This window comes from Lissotriton helveticus, chromosome 1_1 (genome assembly GCF_964261635.1).
Source record: "Lissotriton helveticus chromosome 1_1, aLisHel1.1, whole genome shotgun sequence".
Taxonomy (NCBI): domain Eukaryota; kingdom Metazoa; phylum Chordata; class Amphibia; order Caudata; family Salamandridae; genus Lissotriton; species Lissotriton helveticus.
Genome location: NC_136057.1, coordinates 1,954,019,001 through 1,954,038,479, shown reverse-complemented (window position 1 = coordinate 1,954,038,479; position 19,479 = coordinate 1,954,019,001). Strand labels below are relative to the sequence as shown.

Below are 19,479 nucleotides of genomic sequence, written 5' to 3'. Positions count from 1 at the left end.
GAACTGCTGAGCCCTCGAGAAAGCCTGGAGAAGGGAACCAACACCGGACAACATGACCGCCCTCAAGCTTGCCACCCGAATGCACCACCAACTCATCCGCGCCACTAAGAAAACTGCATTCAAGGATCGACTGGACAACAACGCACACAACAGCAAGGAACTCTTCAACATCGTGAAAGAGCTCTCCAACCCCAACGCCGGAAACAACGACATCACCCCATCGCAAGATCTCTGCAACTCCCTCGCCTCCTACTTCCACAACAAGATCGCGGACATACACAACAGCTTCAGCACTCAACCGACGCACGCCACAACCGAACCACCGCCCCCCACCACCACCCTCCGCACCTGGACTCCGATCAGCACCGAAGACACCATCCAAATGATGAACTCCATCCACTCCGGATCTCCGACCGACCCCTGCCCTCACCACATCTTCAACAAGGCCGACGCAGTCATCGCACCCCACCTGCGGGACATCATCAACACCTCCTTCGACACCGCCACCTTCCCGGAGAGCTGGAAGCACGCCGAACTCAGCGCTCTACTAAAGAAACCTACGGCGGACCCCACCGAACTCAAGAATTACCGCCCCATCTCGCTCCTCCCGTTCCCAGCCAAAGTCATCGAGAAGACCGTCAACAAGCAGCTGGCCACCTTCCTCGAGACGAATGGATCCCTGTACCCTTCACAGTCGGGCTTCCGAGCCAACCACAGCACCGAGACCGCCCTCATCGCTGCCACCGATGACATCCGAACCCTGATGGACAACGGAGAAACAGCGGCCCTCATCCTCCTAGACCTCTCCGCGGCTTTCGACACTGTCTGCCACCGCACCCTAGTGCAGCGCCTCAGCAACGTCGGAATCCAGGAGAGAGCACTGGAATGGATCATCTCCTTCCTCGACGGAAGAACACAGAGAGTCCGCCTACCACCGTACAAGTCAGAGGCCACCGAAGTCATCTGCGGCGTCCCTCAAGGATCATCGCTGAGCCCCACCCTCTTCAACGTCTACATGAGCCCCCTCGCAGCCATCGCACGCCAACGCAACCTCAACATCATCTCCTACGCCGACGACACCCAGCTGATCCTCTCCCTGACCAACGACCCCGCCGCCGCCAGAGCCAACCTTCACGAAGGGATGAAAGACGTAGCCGAGTGGATGTCGACCAGCCGCCTGAAACTGAACTCAGACAAGACGGAAGTCCTCATCCTGGGCTCCTCGCCCTCCGCCTGGGACGACTCCTGGTGGCCCCCCGCCCTGGGCAGCGCACCCAAACCGACAGACCACGCACGCAACCTGGGATTCATCCTGGACTCCTCCCTCACCATGACCAGACAAGTCAACGCCGTCTCCTCGTCATGCTTCAACATCCTGCGCATGCTACGGAAGATCTTCCGGTGGATCCCCACCGAGACAAGGAAGACGGTCACCCAGGCACTCGTCACCAGCCGACTGGACTACGGCAACGCCCTCTACGCCGGAACCACCGCCAAGCTCCAGAAGAGACTCCAGCGGATCCAGAACGCCTCAGCCAGACTCATCCTCGACATCCCACGACACAGCCACATCTCCGGACATCTGAGAGACCTGCACTGGCTCCCCGTCAATTAAAGAATCACTTTCCGCCTCCTCACCCACGCACACAAAGCCCTACACGATCAAGGCCCCAGCTACCTCAACAACCGCATCAACTTCCACGTTCCCAAACGACATCTCCGATCAGCCAGCCACGCCCTCGCCGCCGTCCCCCGCATCCGGAGAACGACAGCGGGAGGAAGGTCCTTCTCCCACCTGGCCGCCAAGACCTGGAACTCCCTTCCGACCGACCTGCGCCTGACCCAAGACCACCTCTCCTTCAGAAAGAAGCTCAAGACCTGGCTGTTCGAGCAGTAGCAGCTCTCCCCCCCCCCTAGCGCCTTGAGACCCTCCGGGTGAGTAGTGCGCTATATAAATGTCTGTGATTGATTGATTGATTGATTGCAACTGAGCAAGGCTATAGAGGGTTCCAGACACATTGCCCCGGGCCCTTTGCAAAGTGTCGAAAAAACATGTCTCTCTCAATTGCCATGGGTAAAGCCAAATAGATTTAAAACATTTCTCTCCTACACTCTTCAGCAAAACTGGGGTAGTGAAACACATTCCTCCCAAGCTGTTTGGGAATACCGAGGTTGTTAACCAAGCAATGCTTTCCTAACCACTGTGCAAGTTCAGGCTGCCGTTCACGCCCTTCCCATTCCCCTCGGGTCCTAGCCAAGCCTGGGGATTTGGTTAATCTCAAAACATCCCCACAGACAGGGTAATGGTGTGATAGTGGTGGAGCTTTGGCCGGTCCAAATTTTTCTTAATGGGTTTTCCTTCATTTGTCTCTCCACTTTCCCAATATTTGCCATCAAACTGAAAGTTCTTTTGCTACGTAGATGGCATTTTCCGTTCAACTAAATGCAGGCATCACTATGTTCACCTTTGTACAGGGCGTGGCGGTTTTTGCCTGGAAGTGCATCACCTTTCCTGTATTTCCCTGGCTTTATGGTGAGCATCCTAATGTCTGTGGTCACAAGTGAGAGAAAGTAGATGGTAGCCCTCAGAAAATATTGTTGCCAACCTACAGGCATTTTTGCATAATATTTATATATTTGTTAACTACTGTCGGGTAAAATTCAGCTCCTCAGTGAGCTAGCTTTGCCTTTTTTAAAAAGTAAAAAAAAAGGTTCCCAATATTTAAAAGCAGAATAATGTATAAATGGTAATCTCACACACCTGCTTTGTCAACTAAAGCTTCAAGTTTTGTTTTCCAGTAGTGAGTGGACCAATATTCACGAAACCTGAAAAAGGCACTATATAAACCAAGCTCTGTATTATTTGCGCGTTTCTGTGTTTTCGTTTAGCTTTGTTCAATATTTTTCCACAGAAAAATGTCTCATCCGAAACAGTGCTTTTGGGCATTTCCTTTCAAATTATTCTCTTTGAGCATTCGATAAAGGTTGGTACACATTTGTCAACCGAGGGCAAAAGGTTTGGCAATTGGAATCCGCTTGTTCCATGTACGGTTGTGTTCTGCCTCGGTTTGCAAATATATGTGTGTATATGTATATATGTGTGTATATGTATATATGTGTGTATATGTATATATGTGTGTGTATGTATATATATGTGTGTGTGTATGTATGTATATATGTACGTGTATATATATGTATGTATAAATATAGTATGTATATGTATGTATAGATGTAGTATGTATATATGTGTGTATATATATATATATATATATATAATGCATATATGTGTATATATATAGTATGTATATATAGTATGTATATATGTGTATATGTATGTATGTGTGTGTATGTATATATATGTGTGTGTATGTATATATGTGTATATATATGTGTGTATGTATGTGTATGTATATATATGTGTGTATACATATATGCACATACATCAGGAGCGCAGTATGACGTATTCAGACGTATTAATGTAATTATTAATATCGAAGTGTTTGTCCTGTGTTTTCAGGCCCAAGGATGCCCTTGTCCTACGTGATCTCAATGGTGCACACATTATTTTGTGGCTAAGAGAGACCCAGTAGTAGTGGGAGATGTGCAGCTATGCTGCTTCTCATGTCATCTCTCCACCTTTAAATTGTCTGACAGGACAAGGGAGCAGATGAGACAAGCTGTCAGTCAGCCCTGCTGCCCTTTGAGGAAAGGGCATGGGGAGAAAAAGGTGCCGCAAACGGGCTGTGAAGTTTACATACACTGCCCACTGTTAAACAGATTTCCTCTAATGAAGTGTCTCGTGCTCAGGCCATATCATCCTAATCCTTGGTGGCAGTTCATCGCTCAACTGCCAAAAAAGTCCACCCTCTGGCCTTCTCCCGCCACTCTGGCCGCTAAACAGAGGGAAGTGCCCAGTCTCAATAAAGCCAGACCGTGTGTGAGCTGACATGCAAATGTAGGTCATTGCATATGTAAATGTGTGATTACGAGCCTGCATGCCAAAACAAATTAGCGAGACTTTGCTCTCAGCATGCGGTTGTCACACTGGTTTAGTAGTTCACGCTAATATTTGTCAAGTTGCTGTGCAGATGAAAGTGCAATTCCCATTCCAGCTTGGAAATGGTGCTTCTAAATAAATCCCATTTAATGAAGCTGTGTGAAATGAAAGACCGGCCTGTGTCGGGAAATGTGTGCGTTTAGACCTTACATCGATTGGACGTGTGGCTTTGAACTGAACTAGTGCTGGCTACTCGGTGACGTTACATTAAACGTGCGCAAGATTCCAGCCCTCATGACTGCCTCATAATATTCCACAAATGTTTTTTGCAAAATAGAAAGATAGCACTTTTTTGGGTTCTTCTTTAACGCATGCCCATGGAAAAGAACAATATGAACATATTCTACGTTTTAATTTATATTATTTTATTTTTTACTTGTCCTAATTATGCTCAGTTTTTTAATGTTTCGTTTTCAACTATGTCCCCGCGCCCTTTATTACATGCCTCTGTTGTCTGCGTTAAATGTTTGCTACCCTTCATTTTACTGTTAATTCTCACATAAAGCTAACTGGCTGAATATGGGTCCGCTCACCTCCTACGTTAGCAGTGCATGACATTTCTTTTTGTGATTGTAGAGCACACCTATACAATGCCTGTATTTATTCGTATCAGCATGATTGGTTTTAGTAGATTATGATTTTTTTTCCTTGCTGCATAACGTTTTTGGGAATATTACCATTTTCTGTAGTACCTTGTGTGTAGTGGAAACAAACTGTTGTTTTTTGCTTTCAGAAAGCTTTGAGGCCCGACATGGGCTACAATACGCTAGGCAACTTTCAAATCGAAAAGAAGATTGGTCGTGGCCAATTTAGTGAAGTTTACAGAGCAACGTGTTTGTTGGATCGTGTACCAGTGGCTTTAAAAAAAGTGCAGGTAAGAACACTTAGGTGATTGTGAAAGTTGTTGTTGACAATTCTTGCAGTGCTTAGTCCACACAATTCCTGTACCAACTGCAAGAAGAGGCCATTATGAAGGGAACAGTTAACAGGTTTCATGATCCTTTGTTTAATCCATGACATTATACTGGTTTGAAAATGTAATTCATTTATGTATTTATTTATTGCGTTTTATTGGTAAGTGCATTTAGTTCTGATAATTCTCCACAAAGCTGAATGCTTAATAAAAATTGGAGCAACCTGTTGAAGCTAGTGGCTAATTTAAGAAGTTAGCAGGAAGTGGTCTACCATTACATGCATACTAGTATCTGTATGATACAGGTGCTTCACTGTATCGATTGTATGACAAAATATCGAAACACAGAAAATCGACCTACAAAAATATCGACAGAAATATTGACATCAAAAATATCGAAGTCCTAACTACATAAAGGTAAGTATAAAAATATCGAAAACAAAATATCGTTTTTTAAAATGTTTTAATAATAATGTAAAAATAAGTAAAAAATTAATATAATTTACAAAATTATAGATATAAACATAAAACATTAAAAAAATAACTAATACATATAATTTTAAAATTAATTAAACATCTACATATAAATTAATATATATACTTACTCCACATATTACAACAGTAAGAAAAGCGTTGGATATCGTAGGGGTAAAAATTACTATTCCCACTCCAGTGAGTGCAACAGTAGGGAAAGCGCTGGATAGCGTAGGGGTAAAAATTACTATTCCCACTCCAGTGAGTGCAACAGTAGAGAAAGCGATGGATAGCGTAGGGGTAAAAATCCCTATTCCCACTCCAGCGAGTGCAACAGAAGGGAAAGCGCTGGTTAATGTAGGTGTAAATATTACTATTCCCACTCCAGTGAGTGCAACAGTAGGGAAAGCGCTGGATAGTATAGGGCTAAAAATTACTATTCCCACTCCAGAGAATGCAACAGTAGGGAAAGCGCTGGATAGCGTAAGGGTTAAATTAACATACTTATCAATTACATATTTTTTTTAATAAAAAAAGTAACATATTAATATCTTAAATACCAATAAATTAGAATTAATATTTACTTAAATAACATTAAATTACATCCCACACTATTCCCCCTTTAACACACAACACACTACACATACATAAAAACACAATTAATTTAACTATCAATTAATCAATTAATAACAATTAATAATAAATTAATATAATTATAAATTAACTAAATAATAAATATGAACTCCCAATTAATAATTAATCACACAATAATTAATCATCTAAAAAGGTATTGGCAATAACAATAACTAATAATTATTAATACATTAATTCTAATTACTATAATTAACTAATTAATAAAAATATTTTCCAATTAATAATTAACAATTAATAATAAATACAAATAAATAAAAACAATCTCATCGATTCATTTAATTTAATTACTTCCCACCCTATTCCCCTATAAACCCACAACCCACTATACATAAAAAAATCACAAAATTAATTAATCAATTAAGCACTTAATTAAAATAGTCACCAATTAATTAATTACCAATAAATTAATTAGCAATAACTATAAATACTAATTATTCATAAAATAATTCTAAGTAATATAATTAACTAATCAAATGTAATTACCAATTAATAATTAACAATTAATTAATTAGCAATACCAATTAATAAAAACATAATAATTAACCCACCCACATCTCTACATTTTTAGTAACTTTATATCCGTTTGAGCTAGAAACAACATTATTTTTTTGTTAAAATCTGCAGATTATGCAGCAGATAATGGATTATGTGGCAAAAGCGACAAATCCACAATTAGGTGAAAAAAGCTGCAACTGTGGAATCGCACAATTCCAGTGGCCCTGATCCTATCCTACACCAACAACACATACTGCATCCTCCCTCTTTGAAGTCACCATCAACACAAAGACCAACTTCCACATTTGCATGACAAGATGTTGACAACTGGATGAAGGACAACTGCCTGAAGTTCATCAGGGACAAAACAGAGGTACTGATTTTCGGAAACAAAAGCTCCCCATGGGGCGCAACCTGTGTTCCCTCAGAACTCGGACCTACTCCTACCCCCACTGACCATGCTAGGAACCTAGGCATCATTTTGGACAACAAGCTAATCATGAAGACTCAGATGAACTCAATCTCCGCCTCTTGCTTCTTCATTCTCCACATCCTTTGTAAGATATTCAAATGGCTACCCCAAAGCTCAAAACCCACCCTCACCCAGGCCCTCATCTCCTGCCGACTGGACTATGGCAATGCTCTCTAGATAGAGATTGCAGCTTACCTCTTCTGACGACTACACACCATACAGAACACCAAAGACAGACTCATCCTGGATCTCTCTAAGCGAACCCATATGACCCCCTACCTTGGGGAACTCCACTGCTTCCCTGTACAGAAAAGATGCCAGTTCAAGCTGCTGACCCTTGCATACAAGGCCCGCCTACTTAATCCACCGCCTGAACTTCCATCAGCCCACTGGGGCACCTCCGCTCCATGTCCCTTTCTCTAACTCTCACTCCCCACATCCGACGTAGCAGATGCAGAGGTCGCTCCTTCTACCTACCTACCAACGAAGACATTAAACGTGCTACCGGTTCATCTACGGACCTCCCCATCTCTTCCTGAGTTCCAAAAGTCCTTGAAGACCTGGCTATTCGGCTAATCAACTCTACCCCTCAGCGCCTGGATACCCTCTTGGGTGACAATACGTGCTCTACAAATTTACTGATTGATTATGGAAAGCAGGGGCTGTCCTCTCTTAGAGGTGCGTAATTAGAAATGGATGTCTGTTACTCGAGACTCAGCTGCTCCCTCCTACTTTAGGCAAGCACTACATCCTGAGCACATGGTCCCAGCCTATGTCTGTAGCTGTGCAGATTTTATAACTTATCCACCAAAGTTTTATAGCAACTGCCATCCATTTGTTTTCTTCTCATTTTATATATGTCCTTATTTTGGTAGTGGAAGAGGTAGAAGTACAAGCATGTACATAATTAATTTGTAAGTAAAATCTTTCAATTTGCAGCAACCCATACCTTCAATATTCTACTCCAGCTGATTTGAATTGCTATCCCAATGGTTTGCCGTTTTTCAGGAATTTGACAGAGTAGAACACAATAATTGAATGAGAAAGTGTCCATTGAGTCCACTCAGTGCTCATCTTAGGTTCACTTTCATGAGCTTTTTATGCTTTGTGCTGCAGCTGAGTGTTCTGTTTTTAGTGATGATTAAGATTACAGAATTACTGAGTCTGGAGAGCAATAATATCTAGTTATTAAAGTGAAGGTTGTTTACTTTCTTTGCTGTTTTACTTGTAGTGTGAATTTATTCTGTTTCATTCACAGATATTTGATTTAATGGATGCTAAAGCTCGGGCAGATTGCATCAAAGAAATTGATCTTTTAAAGGTGAGCTAATGTTTGACATGATTAAGTGTAACATTTATTGGTTCATATTTTGACTGGAATGGCGTGTTTAATCTTCGAATGTCTCAATTTATATTTTGAAAAAATTGCAGTTTTTGGCATGTATGTTCAAGTTAGCAGGTTATATATAATTACTTTGTGCCTGGTTAATTTCTTCACAACACCACATTTGATCATTATTCACAATGTACATTTAGCTTGTTCTGTTGGCATGTTTATCTGCACTTGATCCGCATTATGACCTCCCGACAATCACTGCCCTACCTTTCCTTCATAGGAGGCATGAGCAACACTTTTTAGTCTGCCTGTTTCAGTCAACACTTTTGTGACACTGACCTTTATTTCTGTGTCCCCTCAAGAACTCCTCCTACCGGCTGTGCTCAGTCATTCTTTATCTTTCTTTTGCCTCTCAATTCTTAACTTCCTATTGCTGCCCTACTTGTAGTCAAGACCATCACAGGCCAGATGAAGCTCCTCAAAGTGTTATCTAAAGAATTTATATCTTGGTTGTCCACAACTAGTCAATCCTATAGCCTTTCCTTCTTGTTTAGGCAACTTTGCTTCAAAATATTTCACTAATAAGCATCGTTCAGACAAGGTTCTTAAAGTGCCTGAGTGCTCTCTCTTAGGGCAAATATTGCCCCATTGCTATCTAGTTCATGCATTCTGCATGGTTTGGTTTATTATTCACCTAAAATGTTGACTTAAACCCTCTGCATTAATTTTGTTAAAATTCATATTAACGTAAGGTTCATGCACACCGATCTGCAAAAAACACATACACCTTTTCAATTAATATCCATTTGTGAAACTGATGTCCGTGTCAAATTTCTACCTGGGTTTCAGTTTCAGACTCACCACAGCAGAGTACTGTGCACTGAACATGAGAACATGGTATTACTGTTCAGAAAATGTACAATATGGTTTTTAAGTGAAAGAAGCTTGAGCTAGCCTCCTTAGCAACTTGAGAAGTCAAAGGCACTGTCTATCTTTGCAACTGATAATTTCTTTGTCTTTTTTCTTCGTATGTTGCAGGAATCTGAAAATCAAGTTTCAGGGGTTCCCTTAAATACTGAATTTTGGGGCATTACAGGTGCTGGCAGGTGGTAGCCAATGTGCTGCTTTGTCTTTAGGGTGACTACACCCGTTGTATGTCTCCGCCATTTGGGGAGGGGGCATCCCCTAACCTGATTGGGTAGAACCTTTCCATTCCAGATGGATGATTTCCTAAGGAGGGGGGGTCGTCTCAGTCCAGGGTACCTTAGGTGTGGTCATGGCAGAGAGGGGACACACCTCTTCTGACTACTAGTTTTCCAGCCACCCTTGCAGTAAAAGTGGTGCTTTGTCAGGGGATGGGCATCTCCACTAGCTAGAGAGGCCCTGGCTAGCATATCAAAGGGCAGGATGCCTTTGAGGCTCACTGCCCTGAATGCGGTTCCTGCTTGAGGGTAGGTGTGAAGCATCTCCACCCCAAGCAGCCTTTTTCCTTGACCCACAAGAGCACAAGGGCTGCCACCTCAGGGGGCCAGAAACATGTTAGTGTGTGACACGCTGGTGCAGACCAGTCTGCTGGACACGAGGGAGTTGTCATTTTTCAGGGGGCAGCTCTAAGATGTCCTCTGAGTGCATTCTACAATACATCGAACACTGGCGTCAGTGTGGGTTTATTGTGCTGAGAAGTTTGATACCAAACTTCTCAGTATTCAGTAAAGCTGTGATGGAGCTGTGGAGTTCGTAATGACAACTTCCCAGCCCATGTACTCAATATGGCTTCACTGCACTTACAATGTCTAAGAAGGGACTTATATACAGATTCATCAAGCTAAATTGCGCTCGCAAAGAGCCAGATTCTGAGAATCTGGCCCTTTGCGAGTGCAATTTTTGCATTTGGGATTCATCATCCCAAACGCAAAATTCGCTAATAAAGAATTCGCACATTTGCGAGGAATTGCATTTAAGGGGGAAACACTGCACTTACCTTTGAGACGCCGCCATTACCGCTGCCAGGTACCTTGAAGCTCGCCGCCACCGCCAAGAGTCATTTCCCACCAGACTACACGCGTCGCCGCTCCGGGACCACAAATCCCGGCAGCCTACGCGGCGGCGCGCATCCTGACACCGCGAGGGCGCCAGGGAGGCGGTCATAAGCGGCCAGGAACCGGCGAAGCAGGGGGAAACACTGCACTTACCTTTGAGACGCCGCCATTACCGCTGCCAGGTACCTTGAAGCTCGCCGCCACCGCCAAGAGTCATTTCCCACCAGACTACACGCGTCGCCGCTCCGGGACCACAAATCCCGGCAGCCTACGCGGCGGCGCGCATCCTGACACCGCGAGGGCGCCAGGGAGGCGGTCATAAGCGGCCAGGAACCGGCGAAGCAGGGGGAAACACTGCACTTACCTTTGAGACGCCGCCATTACCGCTGCCAGGTACCTTGAAGCTCGCCGCCACCGCCAAGAGTCATTTCCCACCAGACTACACTCGTCGCCGCTCCGGGACCACAAATCCCGGCAGCCTACGCGGCGGCGCGCATCCTGACACCGCGGGGGCGCCAGGGAGGCGGTCATAAGCGGCCAGGAACCGGCAAAGCAGGGGGAAACACTGCACTTACCTTTGAGACGCCGCCATTACCACTGCCAGGTACCTTGAAGCTCGCCGCCACCGCCAAGAGTCATTTCCCACCAGACTACACGCGTCGCCGCTCCGGGACCACAAATCCCGGCAGCCTACGCGGCGGCGCGCATCCTGACACCGCGAGGGCGCCAGGGAGGTGGTCATAAGCGGCCAGGAACCGGCGAAGCAGGGGGAAACACTGCACTTACCTTTGAGACGCCGCCATTACCGCTGCCAGGTACCTTGAAGCTCGCCGCCACCGCCAAGAGTCATTTCCCACCAGACTACACGCGTCGCCGCTCCGGGACCACAAATCCCGGCAGCCTACGCGGCGGCGCGCATCCTGACACCGCGAGGGCGCCAGGGAGGCGGTCATAAGCGGCCAGGAACCCGCTTCGCGGGACGCGAGCGGGACGCCCGGGGCGAAGCCCGGGCAAAGGGCGGGCCCTCTACGGCCCTCATCGGCACGAGGAGGCAGGGCAGGGCCAGAAACCCTGCGCAAGGTTCGTGAGGCATCCTACCGTCCAAGTAAGACTGTATTGTTTGTGATACATACTTTCCTGTGGTTTGAGGAGTTTTTAGCGCCTAGTTATAATCATCAGTATGCCTAAAAAGGGATCTGCACCACTAGCCAACACAATGGAAAACTACTTGGTGCAAACAGTGAAAAAAATCAATCTACAGAGGAGAGAATCGCTGGGATTGAGTCAATCACCTGACTTACACTGTTTGTCCCTATCTTCATCCCCCTGACCTGAGGACGTAGTGTCCCTGCAGACTTTCTCTGATGCCTCTTCCAATTGTCCTATCATACAGGAATCCGGCTCCCTAATTGATAATATGTTGTCTGGTCCCGAGGTCCTTATCGTGGAGCTTGGAAATAAATCTGACAGTGATGTGGATCAGGAAATTCGTGCTGACCCTACAGATGAAGATATTTCTATCACTGAACAAACTTCTCGATTAGACTCTGTGAAAAATAAAAACCCGCCGAGACGGGGGGGACTAAGATCTGGGGCCAGGAGGAAGAGGGTAAACATCCCAAAAGCAAACCCAAAGGAAGTTGAAGGGGGAAGTGTTAAGACTAATGTCAGCCATGATGAGGACTTGTTTGATAGAATCGCTGACTTAATAGATAGTAAAATCAAATCCATTGTTAAACCATTACTCTCTAAAATTGATAAATTACAATCTGAAGTTAAAAAGCTGGGAGGGCAGTTGAATAAACTAACAGAGGGTGTTGATAATGTTACGATGTTGGTATCAAACCTGGACAATAATAGTAGAGAAGTTGATGATCAGGAGGGGGAGAATACAGAGGACGTATTAAATAATCCACCACCTCAGCCTCCTGATCCAAAAACTATTGGTCCCAATACTAATAGAGGGGATGGTCTGTTAACGGTTGAGATACCCCCTGCACATGCTCAGTTAACTGACCCTCTTCAATTTATAGTTGAAGCTTCCCCTGTCGTTTTAGTACTGGCAAATGTACCACCCTTAGAACCCGGTGTTGAAGAATCCCCTTCCTCTTTGTCTAACAAAGCCTTGCAGTGGCTTACTACTAATATGAGGTTAGCTCCAGGGGGGGGTCAACTGCTGGCTCAAGAGATTAAAACTGCTAAAAGGGTCCCATGGCTAGGTAATCGCCCCAAAAAATTTAAGGGGGATTGCGTGGCAGTAAGCTTCTTACATTCAGGCGTGTTGCCTAACATCCGTATCAATCTACTCCCACCCAAACGCAGGCAGGGCTCTGTTGTACCATTAACTTTGAAGTTCTTTTATGGTGAGCAGCAGAACGTCACCTACCCTAAAACACCAGCCTTTGGATGGGATACTAATTCTGATTTAAACTATAGATGGGGCCGGGAACAACATCGGAATACTGTAAATCAATCCGCTCCCCTAGTACATCAGAATCCTTTTGCTCAACCCCTCTTATTGTCTAATCGATTTGCACCCTTATCCTTTTTGGATCATAATGACTGACTCTTGTCAGAACATTCTAGCCAGACAGAGAATAGTGTGCCAGTATTCAGTATGCTTACTTGGAATATAGCTGGTATAAAGACCAAAGTAGGTAATGCAACTTGGTTGGCTTTTATAATTAGGTATGATATCATTGCTCTGCAGGAAACTTGGGAAACAAATTCTAGTTTTTCTCTTGATGGCTACAGTTATTTTTGTATTCCTGCTGTGGCTAGCACAGCAGGAAGAGCGAGGGGAGGACTGTTAAGCCTCTTCAAACTAGACATCAAAGGTAGCCTTAAGAAATGTGACTCAGGATCTGAGCAATGCCTTTTTGTTGAATTGTCTCGTGTGGAATCTCCTAATATTCTGTTTATTAATTTTCATAATTCCAACGCTGCTGACTGTACATCATATAGTCTAGGTAGATTGGATTACTTTCTGTCAGTCTATAGTGAAGATGTTAATGCATTTGAAATCATCTTTTTGGGGGATTTTAATATACACCCTTGTTCACTTATGTGTGTTTGCGATGACTCAGAATCCCCTCCAAATTGTGCACTGGTCCATCTTGAACATAACAGACAGGGGGGTTGTTTAGAGAACTTCCTCGCAAGATGGAACTTATATGAATCCAGTTGTGGGGAGGGGGGGATTAGGGCCCCTACTTTCAAGGGCTCAGACAATGACTCTATTATTGATTATATCTTTATTTCTGCATGTTTTTGATCCAAGGTTTTAATGTATAGAACTGTGGTTTCCGCTTTTAGTGATCATAACCCAGTTTCCATGGACCTAGTAGTGTCTGAATTTTTAGGGCGAAACCATGGTCCTTGTTATGAAGAAAGAAAGCTTAAAGTTAAGGATCAGAGAAGGAGATTGAAATGGGATAGTATAATCCCAGAACCCTTTGTTCAAGAAGTTCTTTCAGAGGCTGAGGTGGAGGTTGGAGTGTGTTTATCCAGTGACTCTAATGATGGGGGAAGTGATCCTTGCATTTAGCAGCATATGTAACAAGATAAACGGCAGGCTTTCTGTGACTAGTAATCCCAAGCCGAAACCTCTTAAAAGATGGTTTGATCACAGTTGCTCAAAAGCACACTCTGCATTGCTCAATGCTTTGAAAACTGTTCCGAAAGATCGTGACCTCATCAGTAATAGTAGAGTACTATACAAAAAGGCCATTGTAGTAAGGAAAAAACAGCTTAAAGATGAAGCCTGGACACAACTTACTGATCCAGCCATACTAAAAAATAGTGGAGAATTCTGGAGGATTGTCAACCAACCCTTACTCACAGGGGAGGATAACTCCCCTCTAGAAACTAATATCCCTGATGAGGGTTGGATTAAACACTTCAGAGACATCTATTCAGTTCATAATAACGCTGAAACCAGGGAACAGGAAGTTAATATTATTCCATTAGGGAACCATTTGCACTTTGAAGTCAGTGAAGTATTATCTGCAATAGATTGTACTTTAAAAAAAAAGGCACCAGGACCAGATGGTGTCCCCGCTGATGCCTTTAAATGCTTCCCTAACTTCTGGTCAAGATTGCTCTGCAGGGTCTTTAATGCCTTAAACCGTGATAATATTCCCAAGTCATGGAAAACATCAATAATTATTCCTGTTTTTAAAAAAGGAAATAGGCAGGATCCTGCATGTTATAGACCAATTTCACTGATTGATTCCTCAGTTAAGATTCTAGGGAGAGTCATATTAGTTAAATTGAACGAATGGGCCACCGAGAATAATATCTTGAGTAATGTGCAATATGGGTTCAGACCTAAAAGAAGTACCCTGGATCAGTGCCTTAATCTCCACCTCCTGATCGAGAAATATACCAGGGCCAAGGATGGGTCCATGTACCTTGGGTTCATGGACCTCTCCTCTGCGTTTGATATGGTCAATAGATCCAAGCTCTGGTTAAAATTACTCGACATGGGTCTGGATAGATCCATAGTTAATTTATTAGCTGACTTACACTCTGGCCTTACTGCTAAAATTAGAGTATCCTCGAATGGAAGGTGTACAGATGTTTTTGCGTCTGAAAAGGGAGTAAGACAGGGTTGTATTATGGCACCACTGTTGTTTACGCTTTATGTGAACGCGCTGGAGCCAGCCCTCAGGGGCGTTACAAGCGACATTCCACGTGCAGGAGAGCAGGGGATACCAGTTCTCCTTTACGCGGATGACGCGGTTCTTCTTGCGCGTACTGGGGTGGGGCTTCAACGACTCCTGGATGCCTTTGAATCCTTTATGGGCTCACTTGACCTGAAAATAAATGTAAAAAAATCGCAGGTTATGCTCATGGGCAGGGCCTCTAGGAGACCTTTTCATAAGACCTTTCTTTGTGGGCAGGAAAAGCTCGCACGCGTCTCCTCCTTTCCCTACCTGGGGCTCACCTTTGACGACAAAGGTAGCTGGGGTCCTCATGTTAAAAGCAGAGCATTTATGCTGGCCAGGACATCTGCCGCCCTCCATGGGTTTTCTAAAAAACTGGGGGGTAGGCCATTTGCAGCTATCAGTAAAATATACAAGGCTAAATGCATTTCAGTTGCATCATATGGTGGCTCATTGTGGGGATATAGGGGAGTGGAACCCATACAGACAATGGAAAACAAATTTTTTAGATCTGTCTTGGGCGTCCCCCAGTCAACCCCGTCCTATACAGTCCACATGGAACTGGGGGAAGGCTACATCTCAGACCTGATTAGAATAGCACCTTTAGTTGCTTGGCTGAGGATGTGGCTGAACACAGATATTCCTCTTAATCATACCATAATGAGGGACTGTTTGAACCTAGATAATGTACACAGGATTAGGTGGTTGATGTACATTAAGGAAAGTTTTTTGAAGTTGGGGAGGCCTGAACTTTACACTGCTATTGATTCTGTAACATCTAAAGATATTGTTTATACTAAAGTTGGAATGAAGGAGCTCCTAACCCTGGAGAGGGAAGAAATTGAGCTGAAGAAACCCTGTGTCAGGGCCAGTGTATTGCTGGCTATACCCAACGGTCCTGACAGTTACCTTAACATGGTGATCCATCCCTACCACAGGTTTATTTTAACTCGTTTTCGATTTAATTTGATACATTTTAGCTTGGGCTTTTATCCTGTCTGGAGTACCCCAGAAAAGGCACCACCCTGTTCTTGCGACCATTTTTCTGAGCAAAGTACTATGCACTTTATAATGTTTTGCAGCCACTATAATGAAGCTCGGAAATTGTTTCTTGTACCTATACTCAAGGAAGCAGGATTTATTTTAGTTAGACCTGCTCTTATTTATCTACAAATGCTACAAACTCCCAGGATTATGTTTTACGTGGCTAGTTTCCTGGTGAGAGCAATTAGAAGCAGGAACATCAGACTTAAAAATGTGTCTACCTCCCTTTGTAGTATAGATCAACACTCTAGTTAGTACGTTTGCTGGTGTCCTCTTGGGTCAGCATTCTTAGAAAGCACTGTAACAGGGCTAGTAGTTGCCAGTTCTAATCATTTTGCTGGGGACCCCCTTAGCATTTTTACATTTTCATTTAAGTCTTCATTGCACTTTAGCACTTTTGCACTTTAGCACTTTGCACTTTGTACCAGTTATGCTGATGTTAAAATGTAACATTGTGTATGTTGGCCTTTTTTAACCTGTTATTTTAAATTGTTTTTAACTGTTTTTAATGTATGTGTTGTTTGTATTTTTGTTTCATATATTTGCCATTGTCTTTGTATGATATTAAGTTATCGCAATAAAGTATTTGACTGGCATTTAAGGAATCTCTATTTTAGATTCCTTAAATGCAATTCATGAACCTTTTTAAAATAGCGAAATCGCAATTTTGGGCCGCTATTTACCGCGAGGTCAAACCTCGTGGTAAATTGCGAAAACTTAGAAAAATGCATTTAAATGCATTTTTCTAAGTTGCATGTTACACACACACATGTCCTTTGGACATGTGTGTGCGCAACACCAATGTAGATTACATTTCAGGGGTGCTACAGGGTGTCCTTTGGACACCCTGGCACCCTTGAAATCGCAATCTTATTTGCGATTAGCTAATTGCTAATCGCAAATAAGGAATGACTCCCCATTCATTCCTATGGGCCTTTATGCCCATAGGAATGAATGGGGAGTTATTCCTTATTTGCGATTAGCAATTAGCTAATCGCAAATAAGGAATCAGTGTGAATCGCAAATTCAGTTGCGATTCCTACATGAATCCCGTTTTGCGAGTCCTTAATAGCGAATCCTTAAAATTCGCTATTAAGGACTCGCAATTCCTTACCTTGATGAATCTGGCCGTTAGACACTGTAGGGGAATATTGCACATGCTGCTATGCCCTTACCGGTGGCATAGTGCACCCTGCCTTAGGGCTGTGAAGCCTGCTACAGGGGTGACTTACTATGCCACAGGCAGTGGTTGTGGGCATGGCACTCTGGGAAGTGTGCCATGTCGACTCTAAGGTTTGTCGACATCAGAACACACAGTCTGCAATGGCAGTAGCTATGTGTTTGGTGAGGGGTCTTTGAGGGTGGCACAATACATGCTGCAGCCCTTAGAGATCCTCTCCGGTCACAAGGTCTTTGGTACCAATGGTACCTTTTAAAAGGGACTTGCATGTGGGCCACAGGTGTGCCAATTGTGAAAACAAAGGTACAGTTTTGGGAAAGAACACAGGCACTGGTAACCTGATTAGCAGGAACCCAGTGCACATTCAGTCAAAGTGCATCAGAAATCTGGCAAAAAATGGAGGGCGGGTACTGCAACAGAAACCCACTTTCCTACACACACCCTTTTTGCACCACTGTCGATGATGTTGCTGCTTGTTCCATCTTTAGCCCAGCTAGGCAATGCACTGGCCACTGTTAAAGGTCACCTAACAGCCATTTTGGCTTTCCTGCGGTTGCCTGAGCAACCCTTCCTGATCAAGTTACCAGTCGCGACTCGTTTTATGGAGGGTTTGCAACACTTGTTCCCTCCTACCCCTTTTGTGATGCCCCAATGGGATCGCAACCTGTTCCTCACGCTTCTCATGTGTTCTCCTGGTGGTCTTGACTATCAAAAGGGTCTTTCTAGTGACCATTACTTTGGCCAAGAGGCTCAGCAAGCTTCAATCTCTGTTGGATCACCCTCCGCACATCAGCTTTTTCTCTGGCTAACTAGTCCTTTGGACACGTCCCTCTTTTCTGCTGAAGGTTGTCTCTAGATTTGATGTCACTCTGCCTGCATTTTTCGCTCCACCTCCTCCTTCCAAGGAGAAAGAGAGACTTCGCCTTGAGCTGAAGAGAGCTCTCTCTCGTTCTACAGTGATCGCACCAAAGACCATCTGGTGGACGATAACCTCTCTATCAGGTTCACTGGAGGGGAAAAAGGGAAAGGCTGTGCATAAGCGGACCATCTCTTGATGGACTGTACCCTGCGTTACAATTTACTATGCTTTAGCTAAGAAGCAACCTCCTGAAGGTTTGCAAACTTATTCCATCAGGGCCAAGGCTGCTACTAATGTGCTGGCACATGGGTTTCCTGCCCTGGACATCTGCCAAGTCGTTATGTGTAATAGAAGGAGGGGGTCCCAGTGGAAACAACAAACAATAAAGCAATAATTCTGATTTAAAGAAATAATCAAGAACCAGCATTCAAATCCTCAAAGTTTATAATCACTGAGGGATCACGTATAGTAAATACATAATACATAGGCAATTTATTCAAGGTTGTATTGTGCCCCAGGGGGGGAGAGAGGGAGGGAGGATGTGATCATAGTGAGGATGAGGAAGTGGTAGGAGTGTGTGATAGTAAAATCAAACTTTCAAAACACGATTGGCAATTAATTATAGAGCCAAATCAGCCAGTAAATTAATGGCACACATCATTTAGAAAAGAAATGCTTCACAAAATGCAATAAATCAAAATAATCTTGGCGTGAAGCTGACACAAAGGAAGTAATAGTCGACGTTTCGACCCTCTTAATGATGCAGGGAATAGTAATGTCCTTGCTGCGGGGTCTTCATCAGGACCAAGGGATGGGGGGCAGGCACCTGGGATAGATTAATGATGGACATGAAGGAGTTCTGTCAGGGTAGGTAATCCGCAGGAAATGGTCTGTATTGATGAATCTTCGGTTAGCTCATAGAGTAACGTCTTGGGGGCAAGGTCGTATCGGTGAATCAGGATGAGCTGATCCCGTGCCGGACTCTATTAGTATCAAAAGAGAGAAGGAATTGATCCGTCGCTCGGGTTATTGCCGAATGAATCGGGATACTACGTGCAGGAGACTCTAACCGAAGATTCATCAATACAGACCATTTCCTGCGGATTTATTTACTATACGTGATCCCTCAGTGATTATAAACTTTGAGGATTTGAATGCTGGTTCTTGATTATTTCTTTAAATCAGAATTATTGCTTTATTGTTTGTTGTTTCCACTGGGACCCCCTCCTTCTATTACTCATTGAACCCAGGTCCCAGAGACTTTAGTTGGGTAAAACCCCCCTGTGCTT

At 44.0% G+C, this 19,479-nt stretch overlaps 1 protein-coding gene across 2 annotated transcripts in view; it reads left to right on the top strand.

Annotated features, from left to right (window-relative positions):
* NEK7 (NIMA related kinase 7) overlaps positions 1-19,479 on the top strand; it is a 364,704-nt gene that overhangs the window by 90,800 nt on the left and 254,425 nt on the right. For both annotated transcript variants that reach the window (XM_078643944.1, XM_078643953.1), the window contains 2 exons: positions 4,791-4,931; positions 8,324-8,386. In XM_078643944.1, the coding sequence (XP_078500070.1) occupies positions 4,791-4,931; positions 8,324-8,386 (204 nt within the window). The remainder of the gene's footprint in view (positions 1-4,790; positions 4,932-8,323; positions 8,387-19,479) is intronic.